Below are 25,550 nucleotides of genomic sequence, written 5' to 3' on the forward strand. Positions count from 1 at the left end.
ACTATTCTTAAACAGACTTCAACTTAATCTGACCTCATAGAGGCTAGATTAGCCCAGGAAAAGACCTTATCCTCAACAGGTGGTTATGAATAAACCTGGCCTAAGATGTTCTGAACGAAATTGCCTGGGTGTCCATTTCTTGCCAGAGTACAATTTTATCACATCCAATTGCAGTATTTCATTCTAACTTCACCAGATAAAAATAGCTGAGCTAATCTATTATCAGATATATATATGGCATGTAGGCCTGATAAATCTTAGCTAGAAGACAAAAAAAACAAATTTTATAGTTTCTGTGATACATTAAGTGAGTTAATGTAGACTTGCCATATGTTTTAGATATAATGTGCTATAGTACTATTTGTTATGTGATGAATTTCTCTATAGTCTTTTCTGTCACATCTAAGAATCAGCCTCACAAAATTCATATCTGCAAAGGCTAGAAATAATAAACAAAAATATAATAATATTCTAATATTTTTCCTGAATAAAAGACAAGTTTTAAGCCTTAAAACAGAAGAATAGGTTATTGTCTTTAAAAGATTTTTGCAAAAATAAAAAATAAGAGCAAAAATCTCTCATGTGCCAGGCTCTGTTTTAAGTACTTTATCTACATTAACTCACTTAATCCTCGTGACAGTCCTGTAAGGTAAATATTATTACTGTTTCATTTCAAAACTAAGGAAACTGAGACACAAAGAGGTAAAGGAACTTGCCAAGGTCACACAAAGAGTACCAGATGGGATATGAATTTAGGCAGAATAGTTCTAAAGTCCCTGTTCCATCCCATCTCATCCAGTCTGATGGTATAATAATCATTCATGTGGCATTTCATAAAGAATCTAGAATATCATCTAAGGTCAATAAGTAAACACATTAACATTTACCTCTTCAAAAACAGCCCTGGAAAAGTCCCCACAGCGTAATGTGCCATCATAGCTCAGTGACAGCAGGTGAGCCGGATTGGCAGGTGAGAAGTAAAGACAGCTGACCGGCTGACTGTGGGGCTGAAAAAGATAAACTCCATCCTCTTTAGGTTGGTGAGTCTGGAAGAGAGTTAGGGGTAGGGAGAGAGAGACAAAAACTGGTGAGAAACAGTAATATATTCTATGTCATTAAGTCATTAAAATATTTTTGTCTGTATTATATTCAGTCTTTTCTCAGTCTATTATATACCCAACCTCCCAATTAGAAAGTCAGAACTAGAAACTTTAGACTCTAAGCTATTTTCCTAATTTTCAATCCAACAGAATTAAGTCTCATTTATTTTAAGTTTCCAGTTTTTTACCACTAGACAACTAGTTTTTCATAATGCAGAGGGGAAATAATTACTGCTTATTCTGACTTCATTTCATGAAATCCTCAGGAAATGTGAGATTTACTTTTTATTGCACACACAGGATAGTTCCTTCCTACTAAAATACATCAACATTACTTCTACTTTGCTTGCTAAGTATGCTTCTCTATGAGTATATCATCCTGAGCACAATTTTCCTAAGTTGTTTGGTTCTGGCCCAAAATGATAGTTTTTAAAATATTTTATCCCCTAAATACTCTGGCCACCTGATGCGAAGAGCTGGCTCATTGGAAAAGACCCTGATGCTGGAAAAGATTGAGGGAAAGAGGAGAAGGGGGTGGCAGAGTGAGGGCAAGAGGAGAAGGGGGCGGCAGAGGATAAGATGGTTAGATAGCATCACTGACTCAATGGACGTGAGTTTGAGCAAACTCCAGGAGATATTGAAGGACAGGGATGCCTGGCATGTTGCAGTCCATGGAATCACAAAGAGTTAGACACGACTTAGCAACTGGAAAAAAAAAAAAAAAATCCCCTAAATACCCCATGAAAAATGCATGTATTTGAATTTCTGTAGTAATATTACTGCTTCTAAAGATTATCCTCTCACTACTGGATTATCAACTCTGAAATCATCATGTTTCGAATTTCCACACTATATTCCTATACCACATGTTATACTATGAACCAACAACTATCATCTCCAAATCTAGCCTGGTCTGCTCTGAAATACTCAAGCACTGTTTTTGTCTTTTTTATTTAAGTTTTTAAAGAGAAAAAAATTTTAAAGGAAAGAAAGAAAAATTCCTTTTAAAAAAAGGAAAAAAATTACAACCACACATACTCCTTCTCCTACCCAGAGTTAACCACTGTTAACACTTTGGCATATTTGTCCACAGCATATATTTTTTAGAAAAACAATACGCTCCAGACAAAAGTTCTGAAAAATCATTCAAAACCCAAAATTGACCAAAATTATCACTGAAATATTAAGCAATCATTATAGATGTCTTTACATGTAGTTACTTATATAGACAGAAGGACAGAGAAGATTTTTTGGGGGGTGGGATGGGGAAGGCCACTTTTAATAGTATTAAATTTAACTATACTTTAAAATAATAAAAGAAAAGCAAGCTGAAGGAATTTTTGAATTTCAAGTATTTCTTTACAAGAGTTATCTAAGAAGGAAACAGTATAAAGCATAAAGCCCTTACAGTCATTAAGCTTTATTTTTAAATTTAACTATGGATGTCTCAATTTTAAATTTCTATTGATTGAGGACACTATTTCCTCCCACCCTCCAATCTCCCCTTTTTCCATCTCTATATTTAATTTTGTCCAGTTTAACAACATTCATATCTAGTTCTGTAACCATAATTCATATTGCTGTTTAATATTAGTTCTTCATTTAAATGGATTCAATACTCAATCATTGATTCTTCTGTCAAGCTTCTTCACTTGTGAATTCTTAATTTTGACTTACTTTTAACTGGCTGAGATTTTCTATCAAGTAGTTTTTTCCAGATGAACTCATAGGTCTTGAATTTCTTGAGTTTTTTCACATGTGAAAATACCTACCTGCTGCCTTTACATAAGAATAATATCTGGGCTACCTATGTATTCCAGGCCACACTTCCTTCCCTCAGAACTTTGTAGACATTACATAAAATGTTGTAGAAAACTGAGGCAAGCCTGGCTTCTCCCCTTGAATATAATTTGTTTTTCCTACCTGAAGAATTCTTTGTCCTTTAAGCTCCAAAGTTTCCGAGAACATTTCATACATTTTCAAATGTGCCAATCCAATTCTGGCTTTTCCCTTAAGACTTTTTTCATCTGTATTTAAGATAACCTCAAATCTTTCCTTTAATATCAGTAATTTTATTTTCAGCAATGTTTATTCTGTTCCTTCTAATTTATTAGTTTCACTGATTTTCAATTTGTTTCCTTAGTTTTGCTGTCTCCTTCATTCCGTTGTTTGTTATCTTATCTTTGAGCCTTATTTTACCAAAATTAATGCTGTTATTAACTTGCTCCACAGCATCACTGTCCAAAAGAACTTTCTGAGATGACAAAAATGATATATGTATTCACTGTCCAATATGGGATCCACTATTCATGTGTGGCTATTAAGCACTTGAAATGTGCCTGGTAGAACTGAAGAACTGAATTTTCTATTTTAATTACTTTAAAAATAAACACAGGTAACCTTGCTTTTCAAAAGTTTGCTTTGTGCTTTATACCACTTCGCTCTTACAAAACACCTATGTTAACAACTATTTTCGCTAACTGAAGGGAATCCAAAAAGGATTTTCGTTTTTATGAGAAAAGGTGAAAAATGAAAATAGTATTCAGCATTTGTTTTGCAGGAAGCTGTTACAGAGGCAGCGCACCCCAAGCAGCAAGAGTGGCACCACCAAGCTCTGTCCCAGGGAACTTACACTCAGGATCTCAGCATGAAGCCGCTCTTAGCTCTGAACTGTGTCTGACAGCATCTGTACCTTATCTTGATTTATTCTGTGCATTTATTAGCAAGACACCTTAAGGTAATTGCTTCTTGCATTACACCATTTGAGCTTACAAACTGTTTCACAGTAATACTCTACTGTTGGATAAGGTGGAGAAGGAAATGGCAACCCACTCCGGTATTCTTGCCTGGAAAATCCCATGGGAGGAGGAAGCTGGTAGGCTACAGTCCATGGGGTCACAAAGAGTCGGACACGACTGAGTAACTTCACTTTCACTCTGGATAAGGAGGGAAACCTGCAGTTCAAATTTCATTTCAGTCCAAAAATACCAAGTTAGGTGTACATCTAACAACCCCAAACCAAAATGAGTCCAGGACCAGTTTGTTTTGTGCCTAGAAATGACTGTACACACTGGATTGGATATGAAAACTGAAAGTACAAGTACCAGTAAAGACGATTACAGTAATCCCAAAAAAGAAAATGGAGCCCTCACTAATCTGCTGTTAGCCAGGACAGGAAAGAGAGGGCAAAATCATTACAGGGTTTTACTAGACACAAGGAATGAAGGGACAACCTAACTCTTCCATGCTTCCTCTTGCTTTTAGGATAAAAAGCAAAATTCTCAACAAAATTTATAAAGGTATACATCTGACCTCTTCCCACCTCTGTATTTCCCCCCTACTCCACTCATCCCCTCCATCTATGCCTTTGCTGTCCATGCTCCAGCCACACAGGCATTTTTTCAGGTCTTTGAATGTATCAAGCCGGCACCCTACTGCCTAAGGTCCTTAACATGCTGTTCCCTCTTACCTGAAATGCTCTTTTCCCTTTCTTTGCTTGGTTTATTCCTACTTAGCTTTCAAATCTCAACTCAATTCTCCCTTCTTCAGGGAAGCCTTCCCTGATCCTCCAAATTAGGCCAGTCTACCTGTTACGTGATAATACCACTCTTCCTTCACTCCATTAATCAGAGTATATAATCCACTCCACTTATCAAACATATAATTACTTCATTCATGCTGCTTTTGCCACTAAATTCCAAACCCTATGAGAACATGGACAGTCTTTCCTCACAAATATGGCTGGGGCATCATTAGAAGAGTACTTAACACAAAACACTCAGTTAGTGTGGAATGAATGAATGGGTACACGGGTGACCAAATGAATGACAACACAACTTTTGACCCTAGGCGAGACTAGGAATCTTATGAAAAGTTAAGTGGAAAGCTGAGGGCGTACCAAGGCAATTCAATGCAACAAAGGAGTCTTTTCAACAGTGCTGGGACAACTGGACATACACATATGAAAAGAGGAACCGGGGCCCTTACCTCAGAGCATATACAAAAACAATTCAAAGATTATAAAAATAATACTAACTCAAGGTGGATCAGTGAACTAAGTGTGAAAGCTTAAACTATAAAAATACTTAGAAAAGTACATAGGAGAAAAACTTCCTGACTTTGGGCTACATGGATTTCTTAGATGACACCAAAAACACAATCCATTAAAAATTTGATACATTGGACCTCATCAAAACTCAAAACTTTGCACTTCAATAGCATTAAGAAAATGAAAAGACAAGGAGAAATATTTGTAAATCAAGTACCTGATAAGGATTCGCATCTAGAGTATACAAGGAACTCTTAACAACTCAATAAGAAAACAAAAAATCCAATTAAAAAAATTGACAAAAGATCTGAATAGACATTTCACCAAAGACATCCAAATGGCAGGATAAGAGCCTCAACATCATTATTCATTAGACAAATGCAAATCAAAACCACAGGGAGATAAAACTTCACTAGGAAAATACACCCACTTGAAAAACTATAATCAGAAAGACAGACAATAATAAATGTTGGTGAGCATGGAGAACCCGCATACATTGCTGGTGGGAACAGAAGATGGTGCAAACTCTTTGGAAAGCAGTTTGGCAGTTCCTCAAATGTTAACCAGTTTCCATATGACCTAGCAATTCTATTCCCAGGGACCCACTCAAAAGAAATGAAAACACATTTCCACACAAAAATGTGTACACAAATAAAATCAAATTATTCAGAACAGCCAGGAAGTGGAAACAACCCAAATGTCTACCGAGTAATAAATGCATAAACAAAATGTTGTATAATCAAACAAGGAAATACTATTCAACAATAAAAGACAGAGGTGCTGATAGATTAGCATCTACGAGCATGTTATAGTAACACAGATATACCTTAAAACCATACTAAAAGAAAAACACCAACATAAAAGACCATGTATTCTATGATTCTACTTATATGAAATTTACCTAAAAAAATGCAAATTTGTAGAGATTTGCCCAGGGATAAGGGTAGAAACAGGGATTAAATGTAAATAGCCATGAGGAATCTTACAAGAATGATGAAAATGTTCTAAAACAGAATTATGATGATAGTTACACAACTCAATAAACTTACTAAAAATCATTAAATTGTACATTTTAAATGTGTGGATTTTATAAAATATGAATTATACCTCAACAAAACTAATTTAAAAACAAAAACTAGGGGAGGACTCCCCTGGCTGTCCAGTGGCTAAGATGCCCCACTCCCTGTGCAGGGTGGTCGGTTTGTTCCCTGGTCAGGAAACCAGATTCCACATGCCAAAACTATGAGTTCACATGTTTCAACTAAAGATCCCGCGTTCCGCAGCTAAGAGCAAAGAACCCATGTGCCACAACTAAGACTCAGCACAGTTAAATAATAAAAATAAATATTTAAAAAAAAAAACCTAAGGAAGTTGGGGAGTGAGAACAGGATAGCTAAGACACTGGCTTTAGACTTGCTCAGTCTGTTGAGATAACCAGGTGTCCTGAAAAACTAGAAAGTTGATAAAAACATTGGACTACAGACATCCAGTAAAAAAGATTTTTGGAGATCAGAAAAGACATGACAAATGGACTGTTCTACATGTCTTCAACTCTGTGCTATATATCAACATGCACCCTGAAAAGATACTCACTTGCCTATGCTAATTCTGTTTTTCCTAAGTTCTTCAACAAATAGTCTATCCACAGTTTTCATTTCTTCTTCTACTTCATTTTTTTTTTTAATTTTTGTTTTATTTATTTTTGGCTGCACTGGGTCTTCATTGCTGCATGCGGGTTTCCCTACTGCAGTGAGTGGGGGATACTCTTGCTTGGGATGCTCAAGCTTCTTATCGCGGTGGCTTCTCTTGTTGCAGAGCACAGGCTCTAGGCACTCAGGCTTCGGTAGTTCTGGCTCACAGCCTTAGTTGCTCCACAGCATGTGGACTCTTCTGGAACAGGGATCGAACCCGTGTTCCCTGCGTTCACACGCAGATTCTCATCCACTGCACCACCTGGGAAGTCCCCGACCCCATACTTTTTTAATCTCCTATAAGTCTCTGTTCCTTCCTTACCTTACTGTTGAAGCTATTCTCTCAACTCACTAATCACACCCTATGTCGAAACTAACATCCCTTTTTTCTGTTCCCATTCTTTTTGGTGGTCGTTTAGTCACTAAGTCATGTCCAACTCTTGTGACCCCATGGACTACAGCCCTCCAGGCTCCTCTGTCCATGGGATTCTCCAGGCAAGAATACTGGAGTGGGTTGCCATTTCCTTTGCCAGGGCATCTTTCCAACCCAGGAATCAAACCTGTGTCTCCTGCATTGCAGGTGGATTCTTTACCAACTGATCTACAAGTGAAGCCACCCATTCTTCTTACCTCCTCTGAAAAAAAGCCCTGTCAGACTCTCATGCTTGAAATTCATCTCTTAGCTTATACAATCTTATACTATTTCTGGTCCTCGTCCTACTTCCCTGCTTCTGTTTTCTTTACCAAATCCTTTCGCCTCCTACCCCTACTAACATCTTATCAAAATAAGCAAGAACCTATGCACTCAAAATAAAAGAGAACTTGGTTGTTATTTCTTCTCTTCTCACAAAATTCATTTTATTTATTAACCCCAACCCTCGACAAATTAACCCCAACCCTCAACAAGTCACAATGGCTTCTCCGTCTCCATTAACTGTCCTTAAGGCATTTTTCATGTCTTTGTTCTACTTCCCCAATTAGAAAATAAATTCAGGGCTTCCCAGGTGGCTCAGTGGTCTGCCAATGCAGGAGACATGAGTTCAATCTCTGATCTGGAAAGATCCCATATGCTGCAGAGCAACTAAGCCAGTGTACCACAACTCCTGAGCCTGTGCTCTAGAGCCCGGGAGCCACAACTACTGAGCCCATGTGCCACAGATACTGAAACCTGAGCGCCCTGGGGCCCATGCTCTGCAACAAGGCGAGCCACCGAAATAGGAAGCCTGAGCACCACAGCTAGAGAGCAGCCCCGGCTCACCGAGACTAGAGAAAAGGCCAGATAGCAACGAAGACCCAGCAAAGCCAAAAATAAATAAATACATAAATTCAGAGAATATTAACTTGACTTTATTCAATTTTGTAACCACTAAAAGCAATCAACGCATTATTATATATGCAATGAACGAAATTTAATATCAGTTTCTGACTCATCAAAAACGACTAGGATCATCCTAAGATCATCCCTGGGAAGATATTTTGATCCAGTTTGAAAATTATATTTTAAACATAATTAGAAAACTAAGAACTTGCTATGATCTTTTCATATATACATTTAAAGCTGTAATAAAGTTTCCTGGCAGGCATTTATGCCCAGATGACTAATGATATTCAAGCTAAAAATGTTATAAGTTTTATAAAGTAAATTTAAATTCCTCTAAGTTTCTAAAATTTGAAATCACAAAGCACAAAACTATATATCTCAAGTAACATCTAGAAACACATGGCTCTAGGCTATTCTTCCGCAGACTATTTCCTTCAGTCGAATTTCAGTACCTTCAAAAAATTAATAATAACTTACCAAATCCCAAAGTCCAACTTGCCCAGATTTGGCCCCAGCTGCCACCAAAGTTCTCATTTCCGATGGGTGGATGGCCATTGAGGAAATTGAGCCTCTGGTAACTTTACAGACAGTATCTTCACTAATGACCATGCCATTTAAATGGACTTTGTAGCTGAGAACATTAAAAAGTTAAACTTGAGAAATAAAACCAAACTCAATGGTCAAAACAATAAAAGGTGATTCAAAAAAGAAAAGTAACAATAAATGTGGGAAAATATTCAACTTCCTGGCAACCAAGGAAATCAAATTAAACAGCAGAGTACTATTTTTCACTCATAAAAGTTAATAGGCTATAGTTAAACATTCATATATACTAAACATTCATATATACTAACAGCAGAGTAAATTCATATAAGATTTTCAGAAATTAAAAAAAAAAAAGATTTTGGAAAACAATTTGGCATGTCCTAAAGGGGAACCCAGATAACCACAATGGTTTGATCACTCACCTACAGCCAGATATGCTGAAATACGAAGTCAAGTGGGCCTTAGGAAGCATCATTACAAAATTAGTGGAGGTGATGGAATTCCAGTTGAGCTATTTCAAATCCTAAATGATGATGCTGTGAAAGTGCTGCACTCAATGCCAGCAAATTTGGAAAACTCAGCAGTGGCCACAGGACTGGAAAAGGTCAGTTTTCATTCCAATCCCAAAGAAAGCCATGTCAAAGAATGCTCAAACTACCACACAATTGCATTCATCTCACACACTAGTAAAGTAATGTTCAAATTTCTCCAAGCCAGGCTTCAGCAATACGTGAATCGTGAACTTCCAGATTTTCAAGCTGATTTTAGAAAAGGCAGAGGAACCAGCGATCAAATTGCCAACATCCGTTGGATCATCGAAAAAGAGAGAGAATACCAGAAAAACATCTAATTCTGCTTTACTGACTATGCCAAAGCCTTTGACTGTGTGTATCACAACAAACTCTGGAAAATTCTGAAAGAGATGGGAATACCAGACCACCTGACCTGTCTCTTTAGAAACCTGTATGCAGGTCAGGAAGCAACAGTTAGAACTGGACATGGACCAACAGACTGGTTCCAAATAGGAAAAGGAGTATGTCAAGGGTGTATATTGTCACCCTGCTTATTTAACTTAAATGCAGAGTACATCATGCAAAATGCTGCACTGGAGGAAGCACAAGCTGGAATCAAGATTACTGGGAAAAATATTAATAACCTCATATACGCAGATGACACCACCCTTATGGCAGAAAGTGAAGAAGAACTAAAGAGCCTCTTGATGAAAGTGAAAGAGGACAGTGAAAAAGTTGGCTTAAAGCTCAACATTCAGAAAACGAAGATCATGGTATCTGATCCCATCACTTCATGGCAAATAGATGGGGAAACAGTGGAAACAGTGTCAGACTTTATTTTGGGGGGCTCCAAAATCACTGCAGATGGTGACCACAGCCATGAAATTAAAAGACGCTTACTTCTTGGAAGGAAAGTCATAACCAACCTAGATAGTGTATCAAAAAGCAGAGACATTACTTTGCCAACAAAGGTCCGTCTAGTCAAGGCTATGGTTTTTCCATTGGTCATGTATGGATGTGAGAGTTGGACTATAAAGAAAGCTGAGCACCGAAGAACTGATGCATTTGAATTGTGGTGTTGGAGAAGACTCTTAAGAGTCCCTTGGACTGCAAGAAGATCCAACCAGTCTATCCTAAAGGAGATCAATCCTGAGTGTTCATTGGAAGGACTGATGTTGAAGCTGAAACTCCAATACTTTGGTCACCTGATGCAAAGAGGCTGACTCGTTTGAAAAGACCCTGATCCTGGGAAAGATTGAAGGCAGGAGGAGAAGGGGACGGCAGAAGATGAGATGGTTGGATGGCATCACCGACTCAATGGACATGAGTTTGGGTAAACTCTGGGAGTTGGTGATGGACAGGGAGGCCTGGAGTGCTCTGGTCCATAGGGTCGCAAAGAGTTGGACACAACTGAGCGACTGAACTGAACTGAAAGGCTATAAAAACATCCACAATGTTTGACCTCACTTCTGGAATCTATCCTAAGGAAATAATCCACTATCACAATATAAACTTCAACAGATACACAAACACACAACACTCAAAACTAAACAGAAAACAACTCCAAATATCAAGAGGTTAAGCAAATTTCATCTACTGAATGAAATATTACTCAATTATTCCATAAATTTAAAGACTCTAGTAACATCCAACCACAATGTTAATGGAAAAGCATAATGCAAAACTGTACATATATTAAAACATAATGAAGCAAAAATGTATGTAATTATACTCGTTTATTAAACACTGAATAAATATATATTATGCGCCATGTACTTTTCTGGTTACTGAGATAAAATCCATGCATTCATGAAGCTTGTGTCCCAGTGGTTTTTTATATAGCAATATGTGAAAGGAAATACACAAAATCTTGTTAGGGTAGAAACATGATGGATAATTCTTTTCACCTCATTTTCAAATTCCCTCTAATGGTATATAGTCTTTATAATTTAAAGATCTCAGGAAATGTAAAACAAAAGCAAGGGATTTTAACTCACCTTTTAATGCTAGATAATTCCTTCTCAGTGTTTTTACTTCTTGTCTGAAACAACGAGCGAAACGAAAGTACTAAATTAACATATGCACTGAAATTTGCTTAAACGCTTGGGTTTACCCTCCCAAGTGATACCTTGCTCATTTCTGCCCAAGTCTGCAAAAATCCTTTAAATAGTGCATTGTCATCATCTTGATTTTCAGGAGTCATTTCTAAAGGCCCAGGAGGTATCAAAGGCTGTTATAAAAAGTAAGAAGAAAAAAAAACTTGGTTCTCACTCTGCCTTAGAATTCAAGCTTAAGGTTTCTCTTTACTTTCAACATCTACAACAGGGGTGCCATATAGTTAGCAATCAAAAACAGTTGTTCAATGAATGAATGCCAAGTATCCTGTAAAGTAAAAACATGTATTATCTCATTTAATTCCCTTAATAATCCAGTGAATGAGATACCACATTTCAAAAACAGTGGAATGAAACAGAAGTTAATTTATCCATAGTTACACTGCCTATAAACAGAGTTGCTAGGAATTGATTCAGATCAGTTCAATTTCATTACTCAAAAGTTATTACTCTGTATCACTTTTTTATATCAAGGATTATAACCCACAAGTCATGAAATCATTTTAATATGTTATAACCAACACTGTGTTTTATTGAATGAGAAAAGAATAGACCAGAAAATTCAAAAGTACATCATATGTAGTAAGGGTTAAGCATTTCACAAAAGGTTTGTTTCAGTTTTGTCTGTGTGTGCACGCACGCACACGCACGTGGAGTGGATTCAATGTAAATTATTTCTTATCATGGATGCATAGAGGCTTCAAAAAATGAGCTACTCTCTCTGTAGCAACTTAATTTTCAATTGGCTCTCAAAGCACCAGGCTAATGAGTACTATCTTCCAAGTTATAACTAAGCACTTAGATGTAGAGTATTAAAAACAGTAGATGCTCCTGAATAAAAAATAATCTTACTCAGACAATAAATTTGGTAAATAAACTCTTTCCACTCACTGACAGCATAAATTAAACCACAGTATAGGACCCCCATCATTATTATCACGTATTATTATTAATACTACCATTTATTGCTTACTAAATAATATAATACATTCAATATAATGTAAGGACCTTTATCCCTCATGATACCCCTTGTGAGAGGTTTCTGTTATTGTTGCTATTTTAAAAATAGGGAAACTGAGGCTCGGAATGGCTAAGCAATTTACCCACAATCCGACATAGGTAAGTCTGCAGAAATATATAATCCAGTCTTTCATGAGTTTGAAATCTTACTCATTAAACCATATTAGTTAGTTAGTTAATCCAGTCGCTCAGCTGTGTCCGACTCTGCGACCCGACGAACCGCAGCACGTCAGGCCTCCCTGTCCATCACCAACTCCCGGAGTCCGCCCACACCCATGTCCATTGAGTCGGTGATGTCATCCAACCATATTAAACCATATAACAGCCAAGTATTAAATTAATGAAGTACAAATTAAACATACTTTACTGACTTTTTACTCTACTTTCAAACACTTCAAATTTTTCAGTATTTTATTAGTATATTGTATTTGTACTCTTTCTTACATTTTCATCTACTTCTAATACTGTCTGGATTGGGGCTGCTGGCAATGGGACTCCTGAAGGATCAACTTTTAGTAATCGCATTGACCTTCTACATCCAGTTTCATTTTCTTTTTTCTTGGGTTTCTTCCTAAGGAGTGGAAGGAAAATCATGTTATACTCATAGAAGAGTTATATGTATTTATTACTACCAAGGAGATAACTTCTAGTAATGTATCTCACACATATAGTCAAACATTGCAAAGATATATATACATACCTACATTAATTTTAATTAAAAGTTTGGAAACATGGTAACTGTTCACTATGGGGAGGTAAGGGGTATTAAATTAAGACATATATATCTAGTCAACTATTAAGCAGCCATAAAAAAAAGAATGAAATAGATCTCTATGTGCGACATGAACTCTAAGATATAAGAAGCAAAAGAGAAGGTACAGTATATGTTGAATATGGTTACATTTGCTTTTTTACGAAATATATACATGTGTAACTGGTAAAATTACCAATGGAAGAATATCCATGAAAATATTAACAGTGGATTACTCTAGGAAGAAGGGTGGAGAACTAAGGTCTAAACTTACAAAAAAAAAAAAAGACTTGACTATTTCATTGCATTTGCTTCCATGTCGTTTACCTTGTAAAATCATAGATACCCTACTTTTTATTTATTATTTTTTCATTTAAAAAAGTAGTTCAGAGGCTTCCACGGTGACTCAGTGGTGGGGAATACATAAGCCAATGCAGGGACAGAGGTTCAATCCCTGGTTTGGAAGATTCCACCTGCTGTGCAACAATTAAGCCTATGTCCTGCAACTGTTAAAGCTCACAGCCTAGAGCCTGTTAACTGCAATTACTGAACTCATGAACCAAGACTACTGAACCCACACACTCCCAAATACGTGCTCTGTAACAAGAGGAAAAAAAAACCTGTGCACAACAAAGACCCAGCACAGCCAATAAATGAATAAATAACAAATAAAATATAAATTAAAAACCTCAGAGAGATAAGATGCAGCAATTATGAAATAAAAACAATGTGCTTTTGGACTTCCCTAGAGGTACAGTGGATAAGAATTCCTCCTGCCAACACAGGGTATATGGGTTGGATGCCTTCTCAAGGGAGATTTCACGCCACAGAGAAACTAAGCCTGTGTGCCACAACTACTGAGCCCACGTGCCGCAACTACTGCAGCCTGCTTGCCAGAAGTCCAGGCTCCACAGCGAGAGAGGCCACCACAAAAAGAAGCGCCCACACCACAGTGAAGAACAGACCCTACCCACAGCAACGAGAGAAAGGCCTGCACTGCAACAAAGACCCAGCACAGCCAAAAGTAAACAAACTAAATAAAATTATGAAACAATAATTATAATCAGCCGAAATTAACTTTAGAAAACAGTTCAGAACTACCCTGGTGATACACTGGTTAAGACTCCTTCTGCCAAAAAAGGGGACACGGGTTCCATCCCTGGTCTTGGAAGATTCAACATGCCATGGAACAACTAAGCCCATGTGCTGTAACTACTGAAGCTCTCTCTCTAGAGCCTGAGAGTTCCAACTACTAAGCCCATGTGCCACAACTACTGAGCCAGCATGACCAAGAGCCCAAATTCTGCAACAACAGAAGCCAATACAATGATAAGATCACGCACCACAACTAGACCCAAAAAGGGCTGGGCAAAGCAACAAACATCCAGCACAGTCACACACACACACAGGAATACTGCTGCTGCTGCTAAGTCGCTTCAGTCATGTCCAACTCTGTGTGACCCCATAGACGGCAGCCCACCAGGCTCCCCCGTCCCTGGGATTCTCCAGGCAAGAACACTGGAGTGGGTTGCCATTTCCTTCTCCAATGCATGAAAGTGAAAAGTGAAAGTGAAGACGCTCAGTCGTATCCGACTCTTAGCGACCGCATGGACTACAGCCTGCCAGGCCCCTCGGTCCGTGGGATTTTCCAGACAAGAGTACTGGAGTGGGTTGCCATTGCCTTTTCTGCAAAGGAATACTACTTAGCCATAAAAAAGAACAAAGTTTTGCCATTTGCAGCAACATGACTGAATCTGGAGGGTAGTATGCTTGATGAAATAAATCAGACAAAAAAAGACAAACACTGTATGTTATCACTTACATATGGACTCTAAAATATAAAATGAATGAATATAACAGAAACACACTGACAGATACAGAGAACAAATTAGTGGTTACTGGTAAGGAGAAGGAAGAGAGGAGGGGGAATATAAGGGTACGGGAGTAAGAGGTACAAACTACTTTGTAAAAAATAAGCTATAAGCATATATTTATAGCACAGGAAATATAGCCAATATTTTATAATAACTATAGAGTATAATCTATAAGAATTTTAAATGACGATGTTGTACACCTGAAATTATTACTGTAAATAAATTATACCTCTATTTTTTTAATTAAAAATAAAAATAAATTTTAAAAAAGATATGCAACAGAACAAATAAAAACAAACTCCAGGGTGGTCCACACAAAAACCTACACATATGTTTATAGGAGCTTTGCTCACAACTTGCCAAACTGGGAAGCAACCAAGATATCCTTCAACAAACCAATGGACAGATAAACTGGGGTATCTCCAGACAACAGAAAATTCAGTTCAGTCATTCAGTCAGTGTCTGACTCTTTGCAACCCCATTGACTATAGCACACCAGGCTTCCCTGTCCATCACCAACTACCGGAGCTTGCTCAAACTCACGTCCATCGAGTCAGTGATGCCATCCAACTATCTCATTCTCTGTTGTCCCCTTTTCCTCCCGCCTTCAATCTTTCCCAGCATCAGGATCTTTTCCAGTGAGTCAGTTCTTCGCATCAGGTGGCCAAAGTATTGGAGTTTCCGCGTCACCAACGGTCCTTCCAATGAATAGCCAGGGTTGATTTCCTTTAGGATTGACTGGTTTAATCTCCTTGCTGTCCAAGGGACTCTCAAGAGTCTTCTCCAATATCACATTTCAAAAGCATCAAGTCTTCGGCGCTCAGCTTTCTTCACAGTCCAACTCTCACATCCATACAGTTCAGTTCAGTCGCTCAGTCGTGTCCAACTCTTTGCGACCCCATGAATCACAGCACACCAGGCCTCCCTGTCCATCACCAACTCCCAGAGTTCACTCAAACTCACGCCCTTTGAGTCGGTGATGCCATCCAGCCATCTCATCCTCTGTCGTCCCCTTCTCCTCCTGCCCCCAATCCCTCCCAGTATCAGAGTCTTTTCCAGTGAATCAACTCTTCGCATGAGGTGGCCAAAGTACTGGAGTTTCAGCTTTAGCATCATTCCTTCCAAAGAAATCCCAGGGCTGATCTCCTTCAGAATGGACTGGTTGGATCTCCTTGCAGTCCAAGGGACTCTCAAGAGTCTTCTCCAACACCACAGTGCAAAAGCATCAATTCTTTGGTGCTCAGCTTTCTTCACAGTCCAACTCTCACATCCATACATGACCAATGGAAAAACCATAGCCTTGACTAGACGGACCTTTGTTGGCAAAGTAATGTCTCTGCTTTTCAATATGCTATCTAAGTTGGTCATAACTTTCCTTCCAAGGAGTAAGTGTCTTTTAATTTCATGGCTGCAATCACCATCTGCAGTGATGTTGGAGCCCAGAAAAATAAAGTCTGACACTGTTTCCACTGTTTCCCCATCTATTTCCCATGAAGTGATGGGACCAGATGCCATGATCTTCATTTTCTGAATGTTGAGTTTTAAGCCAACCTTTTCACTCTCCTCTTTCACTTTCATCAAGAGGGTTTTTAGTTCCTCTTCACTTTCTGCCATAAGGGTGGTGTCATCTGCATATCTGAGGTTATGGATATTTCTCCCGGCAATCTTGATTCCAGCTTGTGCTTCTTCCAGCCCAGCATTTCTCATGATGTACTGTGCATATAAGTTAAATAAATAGGGTGACATGACCACTGGAAAAACCACAGCCTTGACTAGATGGACCTTTGTCGGCAAAGTAATGGCTCTGCTTTTTAATATGCTATTTAGGTTGGTCATAGCTTTTCTTCCAAGGAGCAAGCATCTTTTAATTTCATAGCTGCAGTCACCATCTGCAGTGATTCTGGAGCCCCAAAAAACAAAGTCTCTCACTGTTCCCATTGTTTCCCTAAAGTCTCTCACTGTTCCCATTGTTTCCCTATCTATTTGCCATGAAGTGATGAGACCGGATGCCATGATCTTCATTTTTTGAATGCTAAGTTTTAAGCCAGCTTTTTCACTCTCCTCTTTCACTTTCATCAAGAGGCTCTTTAATTCTTCTTCACTTTCTGCCATAAGGGTGGTGTCATCTGCATATGTGAGGTTATTGATATTTCTCCTGGCAATCTTGATTTGAGCCTGTGCTTCATCCAGCCCAGCATTTTGCATTATGTACTCTGCATGTAAGTTAAATGAGCAAGGTGACAATACACAGCCTTTACATACTCCTTTTCCTATTTGGAACCAGTCTGTTGTTCCATGTCCAGATCTAACTGTTGCTTCCTGACCTGCATACTGATATCTCAGGAGGCAGGTAAGGTGGTCTGGTATTCCCATCTCTTTCAGAATTTTCCAGTTTGTTGTGATCTATACAAAGACTGTGGCATAATCAATAAAGCAGAAGCAGATGTTTTTCTGGTATTCTCTTGCTTTTTTGATGATCCAACGGATGTTGGCAATTTGATCTGGTTCCTCTGCCTTTTCTAAATCCAACTTGAACATCTGGAAGTTCATGGTTCACGTACTACTGAAGCCTGGCTTGGAGAATTTTGAGCTCTGCTTTTCTAGCATGTGAGATGAGTGCAACTGTGCGGTAGTTTGAACAGTCTTTGCCATTGCCTTTTTTAGGATTCAAATGAAAACTGACCTTTTCCAGCTCTGGGGCCACTGCTGAGTTTCCCAAATTTGCTGGCATACTGAGTACAGCACTTTCACAGCATCATCTTTTAGGATTTGAAACAGCTCAACTGGAATTCCATCTATATGGAACTATCATATACATTAACAAAAAAATCCTAGGAGAACCGACTACAATTGCAGCCTGGCTTCCCATTCATTCCCATCATTATTATGATCAGTCAACAGGAACTGAGCACATACTGGGAATTTTAATATGATCTTGAGTAAATAAGATCCAGAGGTAATGCTTTTTTTCCCCCTGGTGAGAGAGGTTCACAATTTAATGAAGTATATGACCTATTTATATGTACTTAAACTGTTCTGCTGGGCTTCCTTGGTGGCTCAGACCTGCAATGAGGGAGACCTGGGTTTAGTCCCTGGGTTGGGAAGATCCCCTGAAGGAGGGCAACCAAAGCCAGTATTCTTGCCTGGAGAATCCTCATGGACAGAGGAGCCTGGTGGGCTACAGTCCATGGTATCATAAAGAGTCAGACACAACTGAGCGACTAAGTGCAGCACAGCAAACTGTACTGCTATGAAATCTAATATGAAGTCCAAAAATGGGACTGATTTCTTGCCCAAGGCCTTAAAAGGACTGTAACCAGCTCCTTTTAACTTAAATGTTACCACTTTAGGGCTCCCTGATGGCACAGAAGAATCTGCCTGCCTACACAGGGTATACTTGTTCAATCCCTGGTCCAGGAAGATTCCATATGCCATGGAGCAACTAAGCCGGTGCACTGGAACTACTAAAGCCCAAGTGTCCTAGAGCCAGCAAGCCATAATCACTGAGCCCACATGCTGCCACTACTGAAGCCTGTGTGCCTAGAGCCCGTGCTCCACAACAGAAGGAGCTACTGCAACGAGACGCCCGTGCACCACAACTAGAGTGGCCCCCAAGCTCCGTGGCGAGAGAAAGACCACCTGCAGCAAAGAAGATCCAGTGCAGCCAAAAATATATAATTTAAGAAATAAATGTTATCACTTTAGCTTAACAATGAAGTATTAATATAAAACAAAACCAAGTATACTTGTTATATACTTAGTTAAATACTGGTTAAATTTACCGAAGATTCCTGTAGCAGTCTTTGGTAGATTTAACATTCGTTATTAACTTTCATGAGAGTGAAAGTGTTAGTTGCTCAGTCACGTCCAACTCTGTGAACCCATGGACTGCAGCCCACCAGGCTCCTCTCTCCCTGGGACTCTCCAGGCAAGAATACTTGAGTGGGTTGCCATTTCCTTCTCCAGGGGATCTTCCTATCCCAGGGATGAAACCCAGGTCTCCTGTATTTCAGGCAGATTCTTTATCATCTGAGCCACCAGGGAATCCCTTTGAATTTATATAGTATTAAAATATTATAGGTAATATGCCAACTTCAGAGTCCTCTAAATCTTTTGTCAGGAAGATAATGATAGCATCATAAACAGAACTAAAACCTGATATCACATATTACTAAAACTGACATTTATTTCCAAAAGGATTTGACCTATGGTAACTGAACTCTGAAAAAAGTGAGAAGACTAGCAGTTGGAGAAAAGTAGATCTGTCACATTACTTAGTCAATGGCAGTTCCAATGTAATTTAGCCTCAGTCTTTTTGCTAAAACGATCTAAATAACAAAAGATTCATAATAAAAATATATGGGGAAAAAAAAAGAAATGAGCTATTAAGCCATGAAAAGATATGGGGGAAGTTTAAATGCATAGTACTAAGAAAAAGAAGCCAATCTGAATGAAGCTACATACTGTATGATTCTAAATATGTGATGGCACCAGTCAGTAGCCATCACCAAAAACCTACGAACAATAAATGGTGAAGAGGGTGTGGAGAAAAGGGAACCCTCTTATACTGTTGGTGGGAATGTAAATTGATACAGCCACTATGGAGAACAGTACGGAAGTTCCTTAAAAAACTAAAACTAGGGATTTCCCTGGTGGTCTATGTGCTCCCCATGCAGGGGGCCCACATTCAATCCTGGTCACAGAACTAGATCCCACATGCTGCAACTAAAGATCCCACACCAGGCACAGCCAAAATAAATGAAAAACTGTTTTGAAAAACCCTAAACAACAATAAAGAAAACTTCGTTTATAAATGGACCAAAGACCTTAACAAACATATCACCAAAGAAGATACACGGATGGGAAATAAGCATATGAAAAGATGCCTCACATTATATCTCATCAGAGAAATGAGACCACTACAGCCATATTAGAATAGCCAGAATCCAGAGTTCTGATGACTCCACATGCTGGTAAAGATGTGTATCAGCAGGATCTCTCATTAACTGCTGGTGCAAATATAAAATGATATAGTCACTTGGGAAGACAGTGTGGTGGTTTCTTACCAAATTAAGCAAACTTGTCACATACAGTCCAGCCACCGTGCTTCTCGGTATTTACTCAAAGGAGCTGAAAACTCTGCACAGAAGCACACACTCGGTTGTTTCCAGCAGCTTTGCTCATAACTGCCAAAACTGGGAAACAACCAATAAATAAAGTGTGATGCATGCAGACCACAGACTATTATTCAGCACTAAAAAGAAATGAGCTATCAAGCCATGGAAAGACAGGGAGAAAACTTAAATGCAATGCAGCCAACCTGAAAAGGCTACATACTGTATCATTCCAACTATGTGACATTCTAAAAAAGGCAAAACTGTGGAAACAGTAAAAACATCAGTAGTTGTTGGAGGGTAGTTGTGGGGAGGGATGAAAAAGCAGAGCACAGAGGATTTTCAGGGAAGTGAAAATACTGTGTATGCTGTCTTAATGACGGATACATGTCATTGGACATTTGTAAAAACCAACAGAAAATACAACACCAACAACAAATCCTAAGATAAACTATGGACTCTAGGTGATTATGATGTGTCAGTGTAGGTTCAGCCTTGGTAACCTACAAACGTACCATTCTAATACGTGATGTTTATTATAGGGGAAGCTTCGAAGGGGCAGGGGTAGAGAATAAATGGGAAATCTCTGTATCTTCCTCTCTATTTTGCTGTGAACCTAAAACTGTTCTTTAAAAAATTAAATCTTAAAAAAAAAGTAGTTCATTAAAAAATGTTGGGCAAAGAGAGGCCTCTGAAATTACTTCCAAAAATTCACATGCATAAATCTCACCAACAGTCCACATTAGTTTAGAAGAATGAGTGATAACTATTTATTTAAAGTATATTGTGTGGTAGAAACTATACTAAGCATTTAATACCTCATTTAACCTTCAAAAAAAAATCCTCAGCATATGCAAAAATTGGGGTTCTAATATATAATCCTCCTAGAGAATCCTCCTCAGAGAGAAACTCTTCACACATAAACACCAACAGACTTAAGACTGATCAGAGCAGCAGTCTTTATAATAAAGGAAATACAAAGACAATTCAACTGTCCATACTCAAGTCAACATAGTGCATTCATAGAGCAGAAAAAACAGGATGAATAAAGCTGCACACAACAACATGAACGAATTTTAAAACATATAAAGATGTAAAAGTGAGCAAAAGAAAACCCCAGAATATAAAAATGGCATATTATACGTTAATATAAAAAACAGGTAAAAATAAGTAAAACACTGTATTACTATTAATATTATATTAATATTAATATACATTCATTGGTGGTAAAACTATAAATAAATGCAAGGAGTGATTATCACAAAATTCAGCATAATGACTCTTACCTCGAGGAGGGCCTTAAAAGGTACTGTAAATTTCTACTGACCTGGATGGCAGGTATAAGGATGGATCCTTCAATTATTATTATTGTTTAAATTACATAAATATTCATATGTGCTTCTTTGTATGTATATTTAGTAATTTTTTAAAACCCCTCTAGATTGGCATAACTTCAACTTTATAGATAAGGAAAGATTATATAAATTGTCCAAAGTTAATACCACCATTATAAGTTGCTGAATTGAAGCTTGAAAGTAAGTTTGCGAAATTTCAGAAGTTATGCCCTTTTTTCTATATAACTTCTGCTCTAGCTGCTGGACACTTATCTTGACACAACTATTAAGTGCTGTAACTTTGTGACTTAGGTGATTAAGGGGAAAAAAAAATCACTCATCTCTACTAATAAAATAATATACTAAGGGAAGTAAGATCCCACATGCAACACTGAGCAGCAGCCAAAAATATATAGATGCATGCAAATATAAAGCTAATGATCAACTGACAACAGGACGGCTGCTATTATCTTCCAGTGTCAAACACTGTTTGTTCCTCTTATAACAATTTTTCACACTTGCAAATACCTGGTCATAATTAAAGGTTCAGCTTTTCTCAAGCTAGTTAACCTATACCAGAATCAAATCAATTAAATGATGTTACATTAGCATCTAGTACTAAAACAATGATCTAATGATGCCAAGATTTTCAGTTTCTTCATTTATACATCAGCATTGTTAAAATGCAGAGAAGAGAACCTAAGGCATCCTGGAGGTCAAATCCTGAAGCTTCCACTTAAAAGCTGATTTTTTTTTTTACCTTTTTTTTTTGGCCATGCCACATGAGATGTAGGCTATTAGTTCCCCAATCAGGGATCGAACCAGCACCCCCGACATTGGAAATGGGGAGTTCTTAACCACTGGACTGCTGGGGAAGTCTTTAAGAGCTACTTTGACCTTGACCAAATTACTTTACCTCTTTGAGTCTGTTTTATATCTCACAAAATTTTTGCCAGAATTAAATGAGATAATATAGGATGTTAGGTCCTGTAGATAATATAGGACCTAAAAATTTTTTAGGTCACTGCATTGTATTTCAGAGAAAGAAATGGCAACCCACTCCAGTATTCTTGCCTGGAGACTCCCACAGACAGCAAAGCCTGTGTCCATAGGGTCACAAAGACTCGGACACGACCGAAGCAACTTAGCATGCGTGCATGCACTGTATTTCACAGATGTGCAACAAATGTTAATTTCCTTCCTTTATTCTAGGAACGGGAAAGAAAAAACAAAAAAATAAGAATCCGCCTGCCAACGCAGGGGACATGGGCTCGATCCCTGGTCCAAGAAGATTCCACATGCCACGGAGTAACCAAAGCCCGTGTGCCACAACTACTGAAGCCTGTGTGCCTAGCACCTATGCTCCACAACGAGAGAAGCCCCTGCAATGAAAAACTCACGCACTGCACCTAGAGAACAGCCCTGCTTGCCACAATTAGAGAGCCCACGTAGCAATGAAGACCCAGTACAACCAAAAAAAATTATAAATGTTAAAAAAAAAAGATTTCCCTCCATTAGCTGTGATAATAAATATAAATAAAATTCAGTTCTCAAGATTTTATTTCCTCTACAGTCCTTTGATGAAGATGAGAACTTTAGAGTTATTAAAGATAGTATTCCCTTAGAGATATAAACGATTAAACCAAATTACTGTTTCTGATCTGCTACTTATTGTACTATGTAGAACCATTTTTTCAAATTATAAAACAACTCAGCAATATATCATGGTATAGGAAATGTAAACCCAATCTTTTACCTTTTGGACTCAGGAGGCTGTCTCTTCTTTATCATTTCACGGAACCTTGCGGCTGACTGTAAAATACACAAAACATAATACATGTAAAAATACTATCTTATTAAAAAAAAAGTAATACTGTAACTACATAGCTTACCTTCTAAAACATTTGAGTATCTGCTACTGTATGCACACTAAGCCAAGATCTATACAGGAAGTAAAGAACCTTGGGATGTGACAACTGTTCTTGGTAGCAGACATGAGACAAATACACTATCAATAATAAAGAGTAGTATATAATACTATCTAAAGTACTGACATTCTGATTCCTGGGACCAGGCTACTAACAAGTTGACATAAGCAAACATTTACTGAATATACTATTACAAATTTCCAAGTTCAACTTCCACTTCAGGCAATCCTTTGTGGGTGTTTTCCAGAAAAGTTACAGGTTATACTTCCATAAATCAATAGTAATTTCTGTTAACTAAAGTCAAAATCAGAGGTATTTTTGTCTCCATTTCTGATGAATTTTCAACTGTTAGTGAGTGACTCAGCAATTTAGTGCCTTATATTAACTCACCCTCCCTCCCCTCAAGATGCAAATACACAGTGAATATTTAGGAATCTGGTATGCCCAGAAACTATTTAATAAAGCCAAGGGTTTTAATGTATTTTGGGGTGAAACATATCACACCCTCCTGGACAGCTCTTCTCACACACATAGAAGCTTGACCGCAGTGTGAAGACCTTCAATGTAAATTATACCTTTAGTAATAATGATTAGAAAACATTAGCATACTTATGGCCATTAACCCTTAAAGCTTCCAATACTAACCATATTTTCCTCTATTCTTTATTTTGGCTGTGCCTCGAGGCGTGTGGGGTCTTAGCTCCCTGATCAGGGATAGAAAGGAGTGAGGGGAAGCTTCCAATTACAGCTTTAATACAACAGTTTAAAAAAAAAAGTCTTGGAATCAATAAAATACGGTAAACTGTATTAAGTGTAGATCTTGCTAATTTTACCCTCCCTCATTTGACACTATGAAACCTGATAATGAGTATTTTATGGACCTACTAGCAAGAGGAATAGTGTCTCAGTTTAGATTAGAAACTTCAAACAAACCTCAGACAACTGAAGAGAAGCAAAAAAGTTTGCATTTTCTGATATGTTCTTCAGTCTCTTCCTTTCGTATGGTGACAATTCTGAAAAATCATCCTATAAAATCACACCAAAAAGATTCTATTATTTACATAATCCACAGCAAAAATACCCCACAAAACTAGTTGTTGCATTCTCCACATGTATATGTTCCTTCAAATTGCACCTACTATGGTTATTTTATGTTGTATTACCAAACAGCACATAAACTTTGCTGCACTGGATACTGAGAGAAAGAGTTTGGGTCTGGGATAATTGCAGGATATATGCACAGCTTCCCAATTAAATAACAAGTGATCTGATATCAGAAGTCAAGTAGGACAGCCCAATAGCACATTACTTTTTACTGGCCCTTTCACAAACTGACCTTTTTATTAAGCAAAACAAGAAAGAACTCAAAAACAGAAATTTTTAAATTCACTGAGATGATTAAAGAAATTCAATAAAAAAGAGAATCACATGAGCAGAAAAGACAGTTTTAAACTAGAGAATCTTAGAGGTCCAATATCCAACTAATAGTTACTATAGGGCGGGGAAAGGAGCAGAGAAAATGGAGGAGAGAAAATCATTAGAGAAATAATACAAGAAAGCTTCTGAAAACAGAAGAAATGAGTTTCCAGATTAAAAGGGCCCAACGTGTATACCACACAATGAATGAAAACAAGACTCAAGCCCAGGCATATCATCACAAAATTTCTCAATACCTGAAGATGAGTGAAATAAAGAGAAGATCCCAAAAGTTTGCAGAGGGAAAAACAGACCACAAAGAACCAAGAATGATAACTTCACAATATCCAGGAAGCTAGAAGACAAAGGAAGAATATGTTAAAAATGTTAAGGAAAAATTATTTTCAACTTACAATTCTAAATCCAATAATGCCAACAATCAAATGTAAAGCATAAAGACTTTTTCAGACATGCAAACAATCTGTCGGGCTGCCCAGGTGGTGCGAGTGGTGAAGAATCCACCTACCAATGCAGCAGATGCAAGAGACCCAGGTTCAATCCTTGGGCTGGGAAGATCACCTGGAGAAGGAAAAGCCAACCCACTCCAGTATTCTTACCTGAAAAAATCCCCTGGACAGAGGAGCCTGGCAGGCTACAGTCCATGGGGTTGCAAAGAGTCAGACATGACTGAGCACTTACCAGCAGAAAACTATCTGTCATACACCAGCTTTCAGGAAGTTACTATAAGCTGCACTTCATCAAAATTAGACAATAAACCAAG

The 25,550-nt window shown here is 38.0% G+C and overlaps 1 protein-coding gene across 11 annotated transcripts in view; it reads right to left on the reverse strand.

Annotated features, from left to right (window-relative positions):
* WDR76 (WD repeat domain 76) overlaps positions 1-25,550 on the reverse strand; it is a 54,556-nt gene that overhangs the window by 16,181 nt on the left and 12,825 nt on the right. For all 11 annotated transcript variants that reach the window (XM_086363249.1, XM_086363242.1, XM_086363246.1 and 8 more), the window contains 7 exons: positions 24,287-24,379; positions 23,182-23,237; positions 12,797-12,923; positions 11,347-11,448; positions 11,216-11,259; positions 8,638-8,791; positions 888-1,046 (listed from right to left, as the gene is read on the reverse strand). In XM_086363249.1, the coding sequence (XP_086219375.1) occupies positions 888-1,046; positions 8,638-8,791; positions 11,216-11,259; positions 11,347-11,448; positions 12,797-12,923; positions 23,182-23,237; positions 24,287-24,379 (735 nt within the window). The remainder of the gene's footprint in view (positions 1-887; positions 1,047-8,637; positions 8,792-11,215; positions 11,260-11,346; positions 11,449-12,796; positions 12,924-23,181; positions 23,238-24,286; positions 24,380-25,550) is intronic.

This window comes from Bos grunniens, chromosome 21, assembly GCF_055505025.1.
Source record: "Bos grunniens cultivar Pamir isolate PY7600 chromosome 21, Bosgru_T2T1.0, whole genome shotgun sequence".
NCBI classification, from domain to species: Eukaryota; Metazoa; Chordata; class Mammalia; order Artiodactyla; family Bovidae; genus Bos; species Bos grunniens.